The sequence below is a fragment of the Miniopterus natalensis genome, chromosome 3 (genome assembly GCF_054644295.1).
Source record: "Miniopterus natalensis isolate mMinNat1 chromosome 3, mMinNat1.hap1, whole genome shotgun sequence".
NCBI classification, from domain to species: domain Eukaryota; kingdom Metazoa; phylum Chordata; class Mammalia; order Chiroptera; family Miniopteridae; genus Miniopterus; species Miniopterus natalensis.
Genome location: NC_142083.1, coordinates 86,862,520 through 86,881,784, shown reverse-complemented (window position 1 = coordinate 86,881,784; position 19,265 = coordinate 86,862,520). Strand labels below are relative to the sequence as shown.

The following is a 19,265-nucleotide window of genomic DNA, read 5'->3' as shown; positions in this document are numbered from 1 at the left end:
TTTCGAAGCACAGGCCCTGTGCAGCTGCAGGTCGTTCACCCAGGAAGCTGCTCCAGTCAAAAGGCCAAGGGAGCGGGAGGCTGTCCTGTGACGGACTGTCAGGCATCAACTGCTCACCATAAAAACCACATCAGCCTACTGAGAGATCAGATGACCCCCCTGCCACGCAAAATGGCAGCATTTTAACCTGACACTGGCACAGTCGGGCACATTAGAGTCTGTCGCTCTGGGCGATTTGGTTTTCAAGTTTATTTTTCATGTACAGTTTCAGATTATACAAAACATAGGAAATGCACTATTTTAAAGGCGCATTAAGTAGAAAGTGTCTAACTACCCTGAAATCACATTTGTCCACAAACCAAGATTCACCTCTAGGCCCTTCCCTGCATCACCTCATCACCGCCACTCCCCCAATATACAAAGCTGTCCCATGTGCTGCAACGTAAGTAGCCTTTCCACTAGTAGCGAGTTTAGTAATTCCCCACCCAGGCAGACTTTAAGTGATGCTGCGCTTCTATCTAAGCTACTGTTTAGTGTGTTTGCACACAGGCGGGGGGGCCAGGTGTCCTCGGCACCCGTTAGAGCAGAGTCCCCAGACCTCGGCCCGCTGGTTAGGGACGCGCACAGGCAAATAACCTGTCGCAGAGTATGGCGGAGTGCGGGGAGGTCTCCAATTTTCCTGTGTTCAGGAATAAATATATACATTCACTCAGAGCAACAAATCTGTTTTCCAAACTCACTTGACAGAGACCCAAAGTAATTTTAATGCAAATAACAAAACGAGTTAGTCTGTCTCCATCCACAGCCCCTCAGTGAAAGAATTACAGTACTGTATAAAAAATGTCCTAACATGCGCAAACAAGTTCCTTCAAATACAGTTGTTACCAGTAATATATTTGGTCCTAATATTTGCTTCTTGGATGCCTCGGTTACTGTTCTTTGTTGTTACTGAATAACTGATAATAAGCACCGAGTGAGAGGGCTGATTCTGCCTACAGGTAAGAAATTTGGGTATGTTCTCCCTGACGCCATCACCTCTTTCCCAACTTCCCAGTGTGGGGGAGGCAGCTCTCATGATTCACAAAACCTTGGCACCGCGATGGACGTGGATACTGGATGCTATACAGTAGTGGCAACCAGCCAGGGAAATCCATGGGGTCATTTCAGATTCTCACGCAACCCTGAAGTTCTGGAGAAGGAAATCCATGCATTGCCTGGGCATGAGGCTTACCAGAGGGTTGGAGGTTTCCATTGTGGCTACCAGGAAACGACACCTTTAGACCCACCTTCCTCCAGAGGCTTCTATAGCATCCTCCAAACCCCAAGGGTGTGACCCGCTCAGACCCACCATATGCCTAATGAGTTTCCCAGGAGGTGGCCATCTGTCCTGTCACTGGCCCGATGTTACCCTGTACTGTGCTGGTGGCCTCTCTGGGGGGAAAGTGTCCTGTCTCAGGTAGGATGTCTGGATTTGCTCACCCCTGTGTTTTCAGAGCCTCACAGAGTGCCTGGAACACAGTGAGCATGGAGTACTCTGTTGAAAACGAATGAATGAATGAATGAACAGAAAAACCCAATCCTGCACTGAAAAGGAGTCCACAGGGCCCTAACACTACTCAAAACAGATGCCTCCCCAGCTCCACTGGAACTGGGCTGATGGCAAATCACCGTGCCTCTGAGCAGGTCAGGTGCAGAAGCACTTAAGTAGCACCAGAGCTGATGTGGCAAACAGGCGGCATGCCGACCCAGGCATACCTCAAAACACCAGAGGAAAGAGTGAGGCGCAAAGGGCTTCTTCAGTGGGGCGCTTCCCAGGCTCAGCACATTGCCACACACCTCACAGTGCTTTCACACCTAAAGACAAACTCCCCAAAGCTGTCTGGGAATTGTCGGGAGCACTCGCTCGCCCACCCAGACCTAGCAAGGCAGGCTCCCCCGAGTGGCTCTTGTGCCCACTAGAGTCTGAGACCCAGAGCAATCTGGGTTGCTCTCACTGCCTCACTGGCTATCAGGACCCTGGGACGCTCCACAGAGCTACATAGATGCTGCCCAATAAATACCATCTGCACAGCTGAGTGAGCGATATTTAGACTGATCTCCATGCCTCCAGGAGCATTTAAAGATAGGCAGGCATGCAGCAGGTTCCCTCCCACCCCACCGGCCTTGCTTTTCAATCCTGGGTTGTGGTCTTTGCAGCCTTCATCACTGTTTTTAATTAGTTTTCCTAATTGGTTTTTAACCCATCTCCTCCATTAGACGATGAGCCCCATAAGGAGGGATTATCTTGACATGGTGTCCCCATGCCTGGCACATGCAAGCCTTAAACTGATGAATGAATGAATGGATGGACGAATGGGGGATGGGTCTTCTGAGGCTCTAGAAATGGGATTAGTAGAGGCCAGCCAGCTTAGAAGGCAGGTCAGGAAGAGAAGGGAGAGGTCTTAGGGCTATAAGGAGGCTGCGCCCCCCGGGGGGCTGACTATTGGGATGCACGGCCTGGGATGGGAGTTTGGGTGGCCCAGGTGAAAGCAGCTGTGGAAGACAGGGAAGAGTAAAGAGCTGCTGGAGGCCAGGGCTTTGGTCTGCAGTGGGGTCTAGACCCATCTCCCCAGCTTGATATGATGTGATGTTTAACATTTGTGAGGCAGTTCTGCTCCTCCGGCTCTGGGACTGGTCCTCAACTTTAAGGCCCATAGCATTGTAAGCATCAGAGAGGAGCTTGTTAGAAATGCAGGCTCCTGGGCCCCATCCCTGAAGACTATGTAGGTGGGGGGTGGGGAACCCAACAGTCTGCATTTTACAAGGTGTACTAGGGATCATAAGATGAAAGTCTCTGTTTCAGGGTGAGCCCACATCTGACCCCCTTCCCTAAGGCAAGCAGGTGACATTGTCTGCAAATTTGGGAGGCACTTTCTGGACCTAGCCCCTTACAGTCAGTTAGGGGCTATGGTCTGGATATAGGCAGAACACCGGGGTCCATACCTATTTCTCACATGGAACTTGGCTAAACACCTGAGGTTTCCTCCCTCACCTGGCCGCCCCTCGCCCCACCTTCCACCACCACCACCGAGAGATTTGGGAAAGCTGAGGTGAGGGGGGCTTGGTGTGGCCCAAGCCTAAGGGGAGATGTCCCCCCAGACCTGGCTCTCTCGGTCTCTTGTCATCACATCACACACCCATGGTTAAGAAACACCCTGCTGAACATTTTTGGATTTGAGCATTGCTGGCGTTTGGCTTTGTCCTGTTGAGACTTGCAGACAGGCGGGAGTTCTGAATTCCAGCCTTCACAGTCTATTCTCTGATCTCAAGAATGCAAAAACTCGTCTCTTTTTTTTGGCTTTTAAAGGAAACAATATGTTTGCTAGAAAAACCACAACAAAACAAAACAAAAAAACCTGATTATATACAAAACGGTTATCTGAATGTAGATTCTGTACTGGGTGAAAGCTGCCGAGCTCCTGACGCCTATTTGCGCTTCCTCAGTATCAGGTACATGAGGCCGCTGATGAAGGTGAAGGCGAAGGCCACCCATGCCAGGATGAAGGAGTAGCCGTACGTGCCGTCCCTGGTCTGGATGAAGTGCTCCTCGTTCTGGCTGTGAGTATCCTGGAGCCGGTCTGTGTAAATGGAAGCTGCGATCATGACACACAGGCCTGGGGGAAGAAAGTGAAGACAGCGGTAAATCACGGGCCACAGAGCTTCCCCGGTACCTGAGGGGGCTATTAGAGACCAACTTAAGCTTTTATTACCACAGGGATTTATTTTAGTCTATTGGAAGATGATAACTAGTATTTTGTGGTAGAATATCACTGCCTCCCCTGTCATTTTGCTTCCATTCTTTTTTTTTTTAGATTTTTACTCTGATTTTATTTTTATTACTTAAAAGGTTTCTCCCCAAAGTCATGAAAAAGCACTGTGATTCATACTTATGACTGATTCTAAATTGACAGAAATTTTTTAAAAACTTCGCCATTTTGTACAGATTTTATTTTTAGTGTTTCTTATCTTTATTGTTGAGACCATTACAGATGTCCCCTTTTTACCCCCACTGATCCCCTCCACCCCACATCCATCCCACCCCAGGCCCTCCCCACACCAATGTCCGTGTCCATGGGCTGTGCCCATAAACATACAAGTTCCCTGATTACTCTCTCCCCACCCACACCCCCTCCCCGCCTTCCCTCTGAGATCCCTCAGTCTGTTCCATGCTTCTAAGTCTCTGGATCCACTTTGTTCATCAGTTTATTTTGTTTATTATATTCCACATATAAGTGAGCTCATGTGGTACTTGTCTTTCTCTGACTGGCTTACTTCACTTAGCATAATACTTTCTAGTTCCCTCCATGCTGTGCCAAAGGCTAAAAGGTCCTTCCCCTTTACAGCTGCGTAGTATTTCATGGTGTAAATGTCCCACAGCTTTTTATCCACTCATCTACTGATGGGCACTTGGGCTGTTTCCAGATCTTAGCTCTTGCAAATTGTGCTGCTATGAACTTAGGGGCGCATAAGTTCTTTGTGATTGGTGTTTGGGGTTCCTTAGGATATATTACTAGAAATAGGATCACTGGGTCAAATGGTGCTTCCACTCTTGCTAGCTGAACTCAATTTTATTTGGGCAGCCATGTGTCCAGCCCAGAGGATAAGTCACAACTGATCTATGCCAGGAGTCAGCCTGACAGTAGTTTAGGTTTTGCAGGCCCTATACAATTGCTGTCCCCAACTACTCAACTCTATACTTTCCCTTGCATATTACTTTAGATACTGCTAGGTCAGGATGGAATGTCTGGAGCTGTGGAAGCCGTTTGGGAGCCACGAGAGGGTTATCACTGACACTCTGAAGATGATGGCATAGAAGGGCGAAAAGAGTGGGAGCTTGTGGTACTGCTGCTGAGCTGCCAAACCAACTCTGGCACCTTCCACCTCCAGGCTACTTGTTACATAAAAAAAGTAAAGGTCTTTGTGGCCTAAGTCATTGTTAACTGGAATTTTCTCTTACTTGCAGCCAAGACCATCTTCAGTGACTCACAGACATTAATGCTAGGGTGAGGTTAAATAACCTGGTTTTCCTTGGGGGACCTATTGCCTCTCCTGGCCAGGTAGGACTGTCCCTCAGGGTGCTCAGCCCTTGTCTACCTGGGGGGTGAGTGTATGATAATCTCTGCTGATCAGACTGTTTCTGGAGACTTGATCTAGAGCAAAGTCACACTGTGATCTGAGTGACACTGTGATCTGAGTCACACAGATTCTGCCAGCTTCTCCCCAAAACAACTGCTCATCAGTTCCTGCTGCCTGGATCCTCTATCCAAGACCTAGTTTCCAGCTTTTCCTCTCATTCTTGAGAGCTGCCCCAGCATCCTGTCTCTTACGTTAGAGCACCTGTCGCTCGCACCTGAACATCACTGACTGGTATGGCATCTAAACACTGCAGGCTTGGGTCCGGGGGGAGGGGAGGGGGCAGGTCCTCGGACCAGAAAATGATCGAAGGAGTTATTGTGGATGGGAAAGGGGATGTGTGCGTGTGACTTCTGTATCAGGGGAATTTTCCTATGTATATTATCAAAGTAATCTGTGTTGACTAAACGGCTTAGAGATAAACAGACAAACGGAGACAATGATAGAAAGTAAACTTGAAGGGGAAACTCCCCAACTCCTCTCCTCTGGATGTTAAGTGACGATATTCAATTGCCTTTAATGGTGTGAGTAGTGAGGTGTCCATACCTCTTACTGGGAGATACAAAGAAAGAAAAGGAAGAGGCAGAGCAGAGGCCCCTCACTGGTGGCCTTGGGCAAGTCATTTCACTTCTCTCGGCCTCGCTGGGTCTGGTCACCGCTCCAGGTGCTGGGCTCATGGGGGAGAACACAAGTCCCCAGGTTCTAAGCTGGCAGAGTCTGATTTAAGATGTCAGGACGGGGCTCTGGGGTCTGCACTTTAGACAGGTCCCCAGAGGGATCCTCATGGACTTGGGGCTCGGGGATCAAGTGACCTTCCAGGGTCTTTTATAGTCGAAATGCTTTAATCTTCTGCCTGTGTCCTGGATGGTCAGTTAACGTGCCCCAAGAGGATGCTGTATGTGACCGACCATCCAGCTATGCCCAGGACTGAGGGGCTTTTGGGGATGCAGGACTCAGGTTTAAAAAAGACAGCCCGGCTGGAGTTTGCCAATTCGATTCCAGGTCAGGGCACATGCCTGGGTTGCGGGTTTGATCCCGTCGGGGAGAAAATGGAAGGCATCCGATCAATATGTCTCTCTCACGTCGCTGTTCCCCCCTCCCCAGCATCTCTTCGGGTGAGAATTTTTTAAAAAATAGTAAAACTGAGACAGTCCCAGGCACACAGATCACCCTAGTGTCTGGTAAGATGCCTTGGGGCCATGCCAAGGCCTGGCAGGTCTGGACCTGACTCTGGGCTGCAGGGAATGAAGTCTGGGCGATAGACAGCTGGCTGGAAGGAGGTGGTAATTAGAACCAAGCAGCAAGTGGTCTCTGAAATACAGATTTTCCCTCCTCAAGCTTCCCATTGACTCCAGCTTGGAAAGTACAATGGAAGGAAGGGGCTTCCAGTTTTTGTCCTCAGAAAGCTTTAACTCTCTACTGAGAAACAACTACTGATCATGTTGTGCACAAGGCTTCTTCATCTGAGTTCAGTCCCACTAAAATTCCTAAGGAGAGAAAAGTGCTCCCAGATGCCTTTTCTCTGTAAGTCCCTCCTGGATTAAGGCTGGGTCTTGCTCATCTCTGTATCTCCAGCAGCCTCCAAACCTGGTCCAAAGTGGGCACCTCTAACACCAACCAGCCCCAAAAAAACCTGTTGATGGCTTCCCACCAGCGTGGGACAAAGACCCCCATATCCTAGAGCGCTTACAACACCCATGAAGTCCGGCCCCAGCTGCCTTTCTGGCGCAGCTCGCACCATGCCACCCCCATCTCTACACTCCGGCCCCACTGGCCAGCGAAGTCTCTCCTATCACAGGCCTTTGGTCACGCTGTTCCCTCTGCCTGACACACTGTTCCTTCCTCTCTGCACAAGCTCAGGAAGGACGCCTTCCCTGACCCCTAACTAAATCCAAACTCCAAAATGAAAAATGTCCCACAGCGGCACCGTGGCACAGCAGCCAGCTTCTCCTTCCAAGTCTTTACCTGCCTCACTCCTCCTGGCTTCCACTCGCGGTGGCTGGGAAGGGAGTACCTGTGGTTTTACTTACATGACATGAGCTGGATGATGGAGGTTAACACAAATCTCTCTCCCTGCTTGAGGCGGAAAAGCTGGAGCAGGAAGATCAGGAAGGCGATGCAGCAGAGGATGGTGGACAGGATCATGGTGGCCTGGACTGCCTGCATCGTGGAGTAATCTGTGGGGAAGGACAAGAGCACACGACTGAGGACCGCAGGGCCCCTGGGTGCAGTGACAGTGACAGCTCCAGAGTGGGGATGACGAGATTAAACTGCAGGGTGTCAGGGTGTCATCTGCACAGCATGAGCACAGAGCGGCCACGGAGTCCTCCCAACCCCCCTCCCTTAGTATCCACTTGTGCACTTGGCCCAACCGTCCCGTGTCCTTATCTGGAAAAGAGGGCAAGAGCCACCTGCTCGGCATTCTTCCTGGCCTGGGTCACTGCTCCCACATGCTTGGCTCTCAGATGGGGGATTTTTTAAAAGCACAAATCCTCGGGTTCTAATCTGGCAGATTCCAGTTTAAGAGCTAAGGAGGGGTTGGTGAGGACTGTGTGTCTGGGCTTTAGAGAGACCTCAGGAGGGATTCTCGGGGACTTGGGGCTCACAGGACTGAGTGCCCTTCTGACAGTGCATTTGAGAGAGTGAACCTTGTGCTGGCTCCTTAGGAAAAGAAAAGCAAGGGTTTTTTCAGATTGGCCTTAGAGTGTGGGGCGTGAGTGGTTAGGATTTGGTGCAGAGGAGTTTGAGCAGAGAAAGGAGACAGTCTTGGGGGAGGGTGCTGCATGGGGAAGGACACGGATGGAGCCATGCACTGAAGATGTACAGAGGGGTCACGTGCAGAGACTGGAGCCACCTGCGTGGGCCTCAGTTTCCTCACCTGCAAAATGGGGATAGTAATAGCTCCCGTCTCAGCAGGCTAGGAGAGTGGGGTGAACTCACCCATGGAAGGATTTTAGGGGGTGCTCCTCAAAGGGAGCCCTGTGTGAGGGCTGAATGTTATCACCAGGACATAGGTAAGATGGGCGGGGGGCAGTGCCCAGAGTTGCAGAAGGAAATCTAAGGAAAGCCTTCCTTTTTTTCTATTTTTTGTTTGCAATCTTGCCTAAAAAGTGACTAGAGGGAGGCCTAATGTTAAGTACTTAATGAAATGTTTACAGCAGTGGCTCTTAGTGCGTTCTGGCTGCACATTAGGATCAGCTGGGGAGCATGGAGCCCCCCATTGCTTACTGAGGGGAATGCAGCCAGACACACACCCGCGCCCCCAACACACCACGTGACCCCATCTTATGAAGACCAAGAACAGGCGAAAGGGAACTATAGTGACAGAAGTCAGAAGTGGCTCCACTCCGGGCAGCGGGTGGTAGGAGCTGAGTTGAACGGGGCCGGAGGGAACTTCCTAGGGTGTTGGAATGTTCTTTATCTTGCCTTGGATGGTGGTTACATGGGTGTATACATAATTGTCAAAACTCTTTGAACTGAGACCTTAAGAAGTCTGCCTTTTCTTGCTTGTAAATTACAGCTCCTTTATAAAAACATCCGGGAGGCTACACCGAGATGAAATAATATCGGAACCTCTGGTGGTGTTTGGGATCGGGCATGGAGGGGGGTCTCACGTTCAATGTAGGGCCAAGATTGTGACCCTCTGGCTTTGAGCAGTGCTTCCTAAATTTGCCCAATTCCAGGACCCACCTGGGGTTTGTTAAAACTACAGACTCCTGGGCCTCTCTCCCTGAGATTCTGCTAACAGTCGTCCTGGGGTGGGCACCAGGAGTCTGTGTGTTCAGCAAGTACCCCAAGTGACAGGGCAAATATGGAAAACACGGCTGCTGTGGAATGAATGTGTCACCCCCAATGCGATGGTGTTAGAAGGTGGGGCGTTTGGGGGGTGAGTAGGTAATGAGGGTGGAGCCCTCAGGAATGAGATTAGTGCCCTTGTAAGACGAGGCACAATCACTGGCTTCCTCTTTCTGCTCTTTGCCACGTGAGGACAGGAGAACCAGGCTGTTTGCAAACCAGGGAGCGCATCTGTTCTCATCAGACTCCAGGTCTGCCCGCACTTTGTAAGATAGAAATAAATGGCTGTCGTTTAAGCCACCCAGTCTATGGTTATAGACTCCCCAGGCATATTATGACAATGGCTTTAGGAAGAAAGGACACGTTTTCAGAACAGGGCTCCTCAAAGTTGGAGGGTGGATGCGGAATGTACCACTGGTAGCTGACGAGCTCAGCGCACCAACCAACGAAACTCACCTGGGGAGAGGGATGCTCGCTTGGCTCTTGTTTAAATGTGTCTGAGGACCTCCAGGAGTTCTCCACTTGGTACTTTAGCAATTTTATAACACCTGCTAATATCTGGGTTTGCGGGTTGTTTTGTTTTTAACAAGGAAAGAACCAGAAACAGTCAGGACTTTCAAGAGGCAAATGCATCTGGCGAGGATTTAATAACATTTGATTTTCAATGTAGCATTTTTAATAAATTTCCTTTTATGGCAAATGATTCCAGATTATCATTTATGTCGGGATGTAAAGTTCCTTTTAAAATAAACGGATGTAAGGGAAAAGTGGACTATTTTGAAGTAGGGGTCAGCATGTATTTTCTGTAAAGGCCATAGAGTAATAGGCTTTGTGACCATACGGTCCCTTGTTATATTTTGGGGTTTTTTGTTTTAACAACTCTTTAAAAATGTAAAACACATTCTTAGCTCATTGGACTTAATTTGGCTGGTAGTTTGCCAACCCCTGTTATTTTAAGGAAAAGTAACAGGGAATTAAATAATTCCACATAGAAGATATGGAATGCAAATAGTAGAGGCTTGGAAACATCGCCACGGGGCACAGCCAGCTCTCCCAGCTGTCCACGCACAGTGGCGACAGCCCCAGCTCACAGAGCACAGAGAAGAATGATTGTTTCCAGGGTCAGGGGTTAGCATGGTGGATAAACACACTGAGGGGTGTGTGGCAGGGACCACTTGATGTGGTTTAGAGCGCAGGCTTCAGAGTCCATCACATCTAGATTAGAATCTTGGCTTCATCATTTAGTCCTAGATGTGTAACCTTGGGTTTCCGCTCTGTGCCTCAGTTTCCTCATCTTAAAACAGGCCAATGGTCCCTGCCAGATAGGGCTATGAGATCACTTATGTAAAGGACTTAGCCCCATGCCTCGCGCAGTAAAGCTTCAGCAAAGGATGCTTTCTACTGGTACTTTTCTGCTTGTGTTATGAATGTTGATATTTTTATTGACAGAATGGTGAGACTTTAGGAGCCAGTGAGCAGGGTCCCTTGTTCCTAAAAGGACTGCCAGATCTGACAAACACACAAAAGCAAGATGCCCATTAAATTTGAATATCAGATAAATGACAAATAATTTTTTTAGTACAAGTATGTCCCGTGTTAATATTTGGGACATACTTAAACTAAGTTATTTATGGTTGATCTGAGATATCAAATTTAACTGGGCATCCAGTATTTTATCAGGCACCAGGACCCACAGTGCCTCTTGCATCAGTTCCACAACTTAAAACAGAGCCACCCTTTCTGGAGTGGAGGAGAGTAATTGGCACATTAAGTGGGATGCTCTGCATTTGCAAAGCCCTTTGGTACTTTGGCTCACATGCAGAGGCAGGCAGGGCAGGTGCAGCTGAAGATACTGATATTCTGAGCCCTCAAATGACCTCCCCAAGGGAAGGTCACACAGCTCACAAAGGAGCCAGCTATTGAGATTCAGGGAAGTGACATAAATGCCAATAGAGTCTCTGAGTCTATGGAGAGGGGAGGCTTGGATAAATGAGAAGAAGAAGAAGATTCTAGATGGGGGCTGAAGCTGAGAAAGTATGAGAAAGGGAAGCTCTGCTTGGCCAAAAAACAGAGAAGGGTGGGCCCAACGTAGGTGGGGTTGGTGCCCCCTCCAGCCTCTGGCTCCTCCACACCCCTCCTGTCTCCAGCTGCTATTGTCCCTGCTGCAGCGGCTGAGCCCCAGCCTCTAGGATGCTGGGTGAAGGAGAGGGGGAGGCGTCAGAGGACAGGGAAGCCTTTCTCCTGAGTGGTCTCTTTTTCATCAATACTTCTCAATCAGCTTCACACTCACAGTTAAATCTGTCGTCGATTTCTGTACAATTCGTGCTGTTGATCGTGTCACAGATTTTCCAGACACCTGCAAAAAATCCTTCTCCTACCCACCAGGCCTGTAACACAAAATGGAAACACCGGGAAAGGCTGATTGTTAATTATGAAAACACTGACTCCTAATTAGGTGAGGCACAGGGTAAATGAATATTGGGGACCGTTTCTCAGTCTGCAGTGCGCACGCTTGCGAGCCACGTGGGGATCTGATTAAAACGCAGATTCTGATTGGAGAGGCCTGCAGTGGGGCCTGAGATGTTGCGTTTTTAACAAGCACCCAGGTGATGGCCATAATGCCGGTCTGAGTGAAGTCGGGATGGTCCAGGCCTTCACTGGGTGGACGGGAAGGGATGAGGGCCGGTTGGTGGAATAAATAGACTGATAAATTCCACAAGAGCTATAGGGCTGACGGCAGAGGGGGTGCTAAAGGGATGAGGTCGGTGGTGGCGGGGAGCCTGTTCTGGATGAGATGATCAGATGAGACTTTCCTGCCTTTATTCCAAATGCTTTCATTTCTGTCTGTTCTTGTGCTGTCTCGACTCCCAGAAGGCGGTCCTTCTGCTTTTTGTTCCCCCGAAGACTGGAATCTCCCTCACCCAGACTGGAATCTCCCCCACCCAGACTGGAATCTCCCCCACCCATTCATCCAGTCCATAGACGTTCACTGAGCTCCCACTACGTGCCCTGCCACAGTGCCAAACACAGTTCCTAACTCATGAACACCCGTGAGTCACTGACTGGCAAGAATGCCCATCTGTGTCTCCCCAGTGAGTGCCATAGTAATATGACTACGCAGAAAAGGTCCATAGGATTAAGTGGAGCTGTGGCTGATGGCTTTTCTGCCCCTAATATCTATCCTGTTCATTACGTCTGTGACCATTTCAGAACCCCAAAGGACCAGATGCAAGAAACAGAAAAAGGAGACTCTAAAAGAACATTTAATACCGTTTATTACACCAAGCGTGGGCCCTTCAGATAATGGCAAGGTACAAATACTTTAACCCACGGCCTCAGTGTGATCCCTGCCCTACCCACTCACGGCAGTTCTTTGAGAGCCTGCAGGAATCCAAGCCTGATTACTGCACTTATCTGTCCTTTCAGCAATGGTTCAAATCCCGGCTCTGCCACTTACTGCAGTGTAAACTCCAGCAGGTTCCCTAACTGCCCTAAGCCCAGTTACCTCATCACAAAACAGTGTTAGGAGAGGACCTATCTTATAAACTTCAGGTGAAGATCAACTGAGATGATGCACAGAAAAGGGCCTAGCCCAAGACCTGGCCAGAGTAAGCACTCTCCAGCTCGCCAAGTGACAGGTGGTGTGATGGTCTATGTTACTATCGTTATGATTAATCACCAGAAGTCTACATGTAGGCAGAGCTGATGGCCACTTGTAAGGTGCATTTTTTAAAAATACGTTTTTATTGATTTCAGAGAGAAGAAGGGAGAGGAAGAGAGAGATAGAAACATCAATGATGAGAGTCATTGACCAGCTGCCTTCTGCACGTCCCTTACTGAGGAGCAAGCCAGCAACCGGGGCATGTACCCTGACTGGGAATTGAACCATGACTGCCTAGTCCATGGGTTGATGCTCAACCACTGAGCCATGCCAGCCGGGTGCATTTTTTAGCCCTTTGAGCAGTGTTTCTGACTCTAAATGTCTCTGCAGTCTGAAATGATCAGGATTGAAGCCAGGCCTTTGGGTCATGGGGTGGGCCTTAGAGGATCTTTGGTAAAAAGCTTCATTTCCTGCTGGGAGGGATATTAATCTATGCCAATAGGTTATTTACCAAATACATTCCTGCCATCTGGCTGAGAGTTGGAAACTAAAGGAAAAGAGTTAAGTTTTTCATGGGAGCACGGACAGAGTCAGGAAAAACCCAAGCATAGGCTCTGCTGGGGAGGCCTGGCCAGGCAGGCCAGCAACAAGGGCTCCTGTCAGTCAGGAGATGTCAGAGGCAGGAGGGGCAGAGATCACCTGGGATAGGTCACCTGGGGTATCTAGGGCAGTAGTCCTCAACCAAGGATGATTTTGCCCCCCAAGGGACATTGGGCAATATCTGAAGTCTTTTCTGGTTGTCACAAATAGGGGTGGGAGTGCTGCTGGCATCTGGTGGGTAGACACCAGGGATGTGGCTAAACCTCCTACAGTGCACAGAATGGCTCCCGCAACAAAAAATGATCCAGCCCAAATGACACCAGTGTCAAGGCTGAGTCATTGACCTCTGGAGGGCTGAATTTAAGCCAAGTCCTCAAAGAGCTTCCTACAACCAAGGCATCGCGCCAGGCTCTGTGGGGGAATCAGGGATGAGAGGACCAAGGTTCCTGCCCACCTAAATGTGGATGCTCCAAACCCCAAACCCCAACACTTAGGCCAGAGCCCTCAGGCCCAGGCTGAGGAGGCGGGCATGCCTTGGTAGGCAGGACGACCCCAAACTGTAATCACCTTGGGGGAGTTCTTAATCCTGCTACTGACTGTGGGATCAGGGGCTCTGGGAAGGCCGGAAGGAACGGGAACTTACATTGTCGATGGTGGCGATGAAGAGCAAGGCGGCGGAGGTGATGTGGAAGATGATGATGAAAGCCAGAAGCACCAGCATTTTCACAGCGCGCCGCAGGGCAAGGACGGGTTTCGTTGAAAGCCGAGAGAGCAAGAGATGTGCTAAAGACGGTGTACGAAATTAGAATTTGTCAATGACAAAATGAAAATGAAAATCAAGCAACTTTTAATGGGGTTTTAGAAAATCCAAAACCGCACTCCCCGCCTTTCCTCACTTCCAGATTTTATCAGACAAAGTCTAGCTTTCTTTCCAAAGCTGTTCTTTGTTGCATCCAGACACCAAATATTCCTTGTGGAGGACTTGGGGTAAGGGCCAATTAGAATCCCTAATTCAGAAAAGCATCGAACCTCTCCGGCCTGCCAGGGGCGCTGAGGCAGGAAGGGGGAGCTGTGTGGGGGCTAAACTGCTGTCTGGATCTGCCTCCCACCTGGCAATGCTGTGGGCATGTCTCGGCACCAGAGGAAACTCACCCTCTGAGTGGTGTATTCGTTATCACAGTCCCTGCTGCGTAACAAAGCAAAAGTGATCATGATACATAAATATCTCCTAGTGATCTGACCATTTATAAAATTAATCCCCACTCAAACAACCTTCCTCTTAATATCGATTCTCATCTGAACAACATCGTAGCACAAAATGCGAATACAGTATATGGCACCCAGCTGCCATTCATCTTTCCTCCCTCTGGGCACTGGAAGACTGCATCTCCCAGCCCCCCTTGCAGTTAGGTTGGGCCTTGTGACGAATCCTGGCCCATGGGCTGTAAGCAGCACTGGCGGGTGTCGTTTCTGGTCTGAAGCATTTCCTCCTTGAGAAGCAGATGTGAGTTTTCCATGCTTCCCTCCCCCCCGATGAAGTAGCTGGGATGGTGGAGCCACAACATGTTGAAATAGAATCATTAAAAAAGCCTTTTCCTGATAGCAACTCTCCCACCTAGAGAGTTGCACCGTACAAAACCCTCCACCCTTTCTCTGTCGCCTCTCCCCTCCGACCATGCTCACCCTCCCTCCCTTATTCCCCGACAAGGCCACTCTCTGAGACCCAGGACTCCTGAACAGTGACGAGCCAGGAGCTGTGTGGCTGCAGAGCTCAGTCTGGGCGGTCCCAGCTGCAATGCTGTGCATCACCATTTGGAAGAACCCAGTGAACCAGCTCAGAGATTCTTCCAATTCTTTTAAAAAGAACAAATCCCCCTTTGTTTAGGCCTGCGTCATTCTTAGCTGCCATCGTATGCTGCCTCCAAAGACATGCGTTTCTGACCCTCGTAAAAAAGGAGAGAGAAAAAGGCGCATGCACCACACTGACGTTACTTGAACACCAGCTGGAAAGCCAAAATGCCAACCACATCAGGCAGGGCCATCAACTTCAGGGTAATAATGGCCTTATATTGTCCAGCTCAGAGGACACAAATGCCTAGGGACACATAATTAAGACTTTCTGGGAAAGGAAAAAAAAGGCTTTAACTCAGTCTTCCCCCAAGTGTGGAATTCATGTTACAAGGCATGATGTTGGATGGGGCATCGATAGGCATCAAATAACACTGAACCATGTAGGGAGAAAGTTGTCATAAATTCTAAATTTTCTGAGCCCGCCAAGGAGAAAAGATCCAGTTTGGTGCTAGTCCGTCTCTAACATGTGCCATTTTTTAAAATAACAGTAGTAAGCAGAACTTTGGGGCTGGCCATAGTGTGTAGCTAGAATTTAACAATGTTGTTTTGATATTATAATGTTTATTTTAAGGTTCTCTCCTTTTAATTTTTCAACTTATTGATCGATTTGAGAGAGAGAGGAAGGGGAGAGACAGGCATCGATTTGCTGTTCCTCTTATTTATGCATTCACTGGTTGATTCTTGTATGTGCCCTGACAGGGGATTGAACAGGCAACCTTAGTGTATCGGGACCATGCTTTAACCAACTGAGCTACCAGGCCAGGGCTAAGGGTCTCTCTTTTTATAGAAATATCATTTATAGTAGAGATATAAAGTCTCCTCAAAACAAATTTATTGAAATTTTAAAAGAGTTGAGTCATTTAAGAAAAATATTATATAAATAAAAGGACAGGTGGTCTTCAGTGTTAGCAAAAACCCTGGGGGAGGTTCTCAAATGCCTAACGTCTGAGACACATTGCTTTAACACCTGAGAGTGATTTCAGCTGGAATACCAGACACTAGGAGTAAGCTCCTGCACAGAAAAGGGTAAGTTTTTACAAGGGGTCAAGTAAGGTCTTGAGCCCAGTGTAAGAGGAAGGCCTTGGGGAACATAAGGGGGACTAGAGTTTGCTTTGAAATGCTCGGCATCCAGGAAAATTGGGGAAAAGAGAAGTACTCTCCCATGATGACATCTGGAATTCAGATCTAGTGACCACATCAGAGCTTTGGAGGAAATTATTCATAAATAGAGGAAATCCCTTGAATCTTTAAGAAGGATTAGAAATGACCCTTTACTCCTGCATCTCTAAATCAAAGTAAGTCTCCCTGTTCCTTTCCTACAGGCAACCACTCTCCCCAGTTTCCTATGACCCCTTCCAGAGAGATTTGTTAAGTGGGGACACTTACTCCCCACCCCTCATGTTCCCCTCGAGAGGGGGCTGCACCAGAGTAACACCTGGGGCTTCATGCCCCGTCCTTCACTCACTCCTTCGCTCCTGACAGGGAGACATCCAGTGCTCACTTTTTGGATTAGTGGAGCTCAGCCACCATGGGGCAACTGTGCAGCGCCTTGTCCTTCCCAGGTCCTCCTTCTGGACTAGGGAGTAGGTGTGTCTGCTCTTCCAGAGTCCCAATTTCCCTTGGCTGGAGAGGCCCCAGTGCTAGTGAAGCTGAGAGCTACAAGAAGAGCATTTGGCCACAGTCTAAGCTAAGTCAGCCTAGCCTTTCTCATCGAATAATATTCCTCAGAGATCATTCTTTTCCATATGGATCCCCCTCACTCTAGGAGTGGCTGCCTGGTGTTCCCTGGTGCTAAGCCACAATGTACTCAACTAGCTCCCTGTCCATGCCCATTTCGGTCATTTCCAGGCTTTTGCTACTCCAAACTATACCGCCAGTGAGCATCCCTGAACTGACTTCTTTGTGTGGTCAGAATCCTAAAAGTGGAGGTGCTGGGTCAAAGGACATGAACATTTAATTTATTACATTTTAACTTTTATTAAATTCAAATTTGATTTACTACAAAGCATACTGGAAACTGTTAGTGCTGTGTCAGCCTTGATATTCAGAGCATCTTCAGGGGGTAGAAAGTATTGGACTAACTCTTATGCGTGGCCTGGATGGGCGGACAAGCCTTGATGTCATATCTTTGACTTATTAACATCCCTTATTTCCCCAGAAGTATAATTCTGGCCACTATAATCCAGCCTCTGCCATCCCCATGGTTCTTCCCAGCAGTGCTCAATCCTTCCCACAATACACACCCATGTTTTACTTCTGCGCAGGGACGTGGTGGGCCCTCTCCGGAGATACTAAAGAAGAGACAAGTCCCTGGGCTGGGTACTGGATGAAGGCGGGCCCATCGAACCCAGGGTGGCATCCAATTTACCCTTGCCATGCACAGAAAGTTATTTTTCCTTAAAAAAAAAAAAAAAGTCATACTGATTGCTCACCCCTTGTCCCTCCTTTGTCCTTGCAAAGGACCGGCCTGGCCTCAGTGCCCTGGAGCAGAGTTCCCTGGAGCACTCTCTCCCTGCCACCGCCAGCTGGCTTTCTCTCACACTGTCTAGGTCTCAAACATCCCCTCCTCAGAGAACAGTACCCAAGCCCCTTCCAGCAATGTCCATCCCATCATTATCTACCCTATCCCAGCATCATCTATACCATCCCCCTGGTTTAGTTTCTTTGGAACACTGTCACTGTCTGAAAGAATCTTATTTGTTCACTGGTCTATTATCTGTCTCTCCCTCTGTTCCCCACTGTGCCCAGTGCACTGAAGCTATCTGCAGTCATTTTCCAGTTCAGGAATATAGAACTGTAAAGGCCCTTGGAAAACTCAAAGCTCGGATTGTCCAAAGATGGGAACTGGGAGGCCACGACTCACTCCAGTCCCACCGTGAAGCAGTAACAAGGCCAGGACTGCACAGTCCCCTGGCCCTCACTCCAGTGTCCCTTTCAACCTCAATGGGAGACCCCGCAAGGGCACATGACAATCTTTCAACAGTCAATGACCATTTCCCAAAAGTCTCTGTTGTTTTCAAGTACAACTTTCCCCAGGCAGTTCAAGCCGCGGCTGTTTTCCTTTTGGCGATTTCCTCAGCAGGCTATTGTAACAGGCCACCTGGGTTTGGGCGTTCACCTGTGCAAAGGTGGCGGGCTGCACTAGATGAGCTTTCCCAGTTCCTGTCCAGAAATCTAAGTGTTACGACTGGCAGAACTTCTCTTTTAAAAAAATGTTTTGATCTACATAATACGTGGGATGATTAAGAAAGGAAGGCTAATGGAACCAAAAGGCATATGATGAAAAAACCACAGCCCTCTGCCCTGCCCCAGTCCTGATTCTGGAAACACTTGTCACCCTTCCAGCTGTCTTTTTTCCTCCACAGTTCCGTATTTCCAAACAATATTCATGCACTTCCATTTCCCGACTCATCTACTGTAAACATTACTGACTTCCTGCGGAGGGGAGAGTTTCCTCACCCGTCATCCCAATGCCATCTTGTCATACTCACATCAGTAAGTGTCATCTGCATTACGACCATGCCAGCTGTAGACTGCAGAGCCAAACAGTGTACTATGATTGCATTCTTTTTCTTAAAAATCTCTTCTCTAGCTAGTTCCCTGTTCTCCGTCTCTCCGTGGCCCCATCTATTGCCCACATTTCTTCAGTTCTTTCCATAGAACCCCAGACGCAAAGCAAATGCACGGTTTCACCTGCAAGCCTGCAGTTAGACTCATCTTTGGCAACGTACTTGACCCAGCCAGTCCCTCTCTAGCTCTGTCCCCCTCTGCTGTCTGCCATGTGCAACCTCGGCAGCTGCTGCTGGCCCAGAATGAGTAAGACAAGCATTCTCCAGGGGAGGCTAGCAGACTGGCTCATAAAGGTGGCCGGGGCACATGATGCTGGCATAACCCCAAGAGATAAAGGAGATAAGGCAGATCCCTGGGGACGGGATGCCCAGAGGCGTCATCCCACACAAAACAAGGCTCCTTCTGATGAAAGGTCGAGCTCCAGTTTACACAGCCTGTCTTGTGTTGGATCTTCAAGTCAACTCTCTGAAGCTGGCAGAAAGAGGTATCACTACCCCCATTTTACAGATGGCAGGCTGAGGCTGACAAAGGCTTCAGGTGTCTTGCCAAAGTTCGCAGGGCTGGGACACCAATCCATGGTTTTCCAACTCCAAATACAGGACACATTTCTACAACCCTCTTCCCTGCTCACATGCTTAGGCCTGATGAAAGTCACATGGTGGCCTAATTAAAATCA

The 19,265-nt window shown here is 48.8% G+C and overlaps 1 protein-coding gene across 1 annotated transcript in view; it reads right to left on the bottom strand.

Annotated features, from left to right (window-relative positions):
* Positions 1-234: 234 nt before the first annotated feature.
* The window catches only part of EMP2 (epithelial membrane protein 2), a 33,512-nt gene continuing 14,481 nt past the window's right edge, over positions 235-19,265 (bottom strand). The window contains exons 2-5 of the mRNA XM_016197588.2: positions 13,812-13,951; positions 11,258-11,354; positions 7,203-7,349; positions 235-3,653 (exon numbers count right to left, since the gene is read on the bottom strand). Of these exons, the coding sequence (XP_016053074.1) occupies positions 3,466-3,653; positions 7,203-7,349; positions 11,258-11,354; positions 13,812-13,889 (510 nt within the window). The 5' untranslated portion in view covers positions 13,890-13,951 and the 3' untranslated portion in view covers positions 235-3,465. The remainder of the gene's footprint in view (positions 3,654-7,202; positions 7,350-11,257; positions 11,355-13,811; positions 13,952-19,265) is intronic.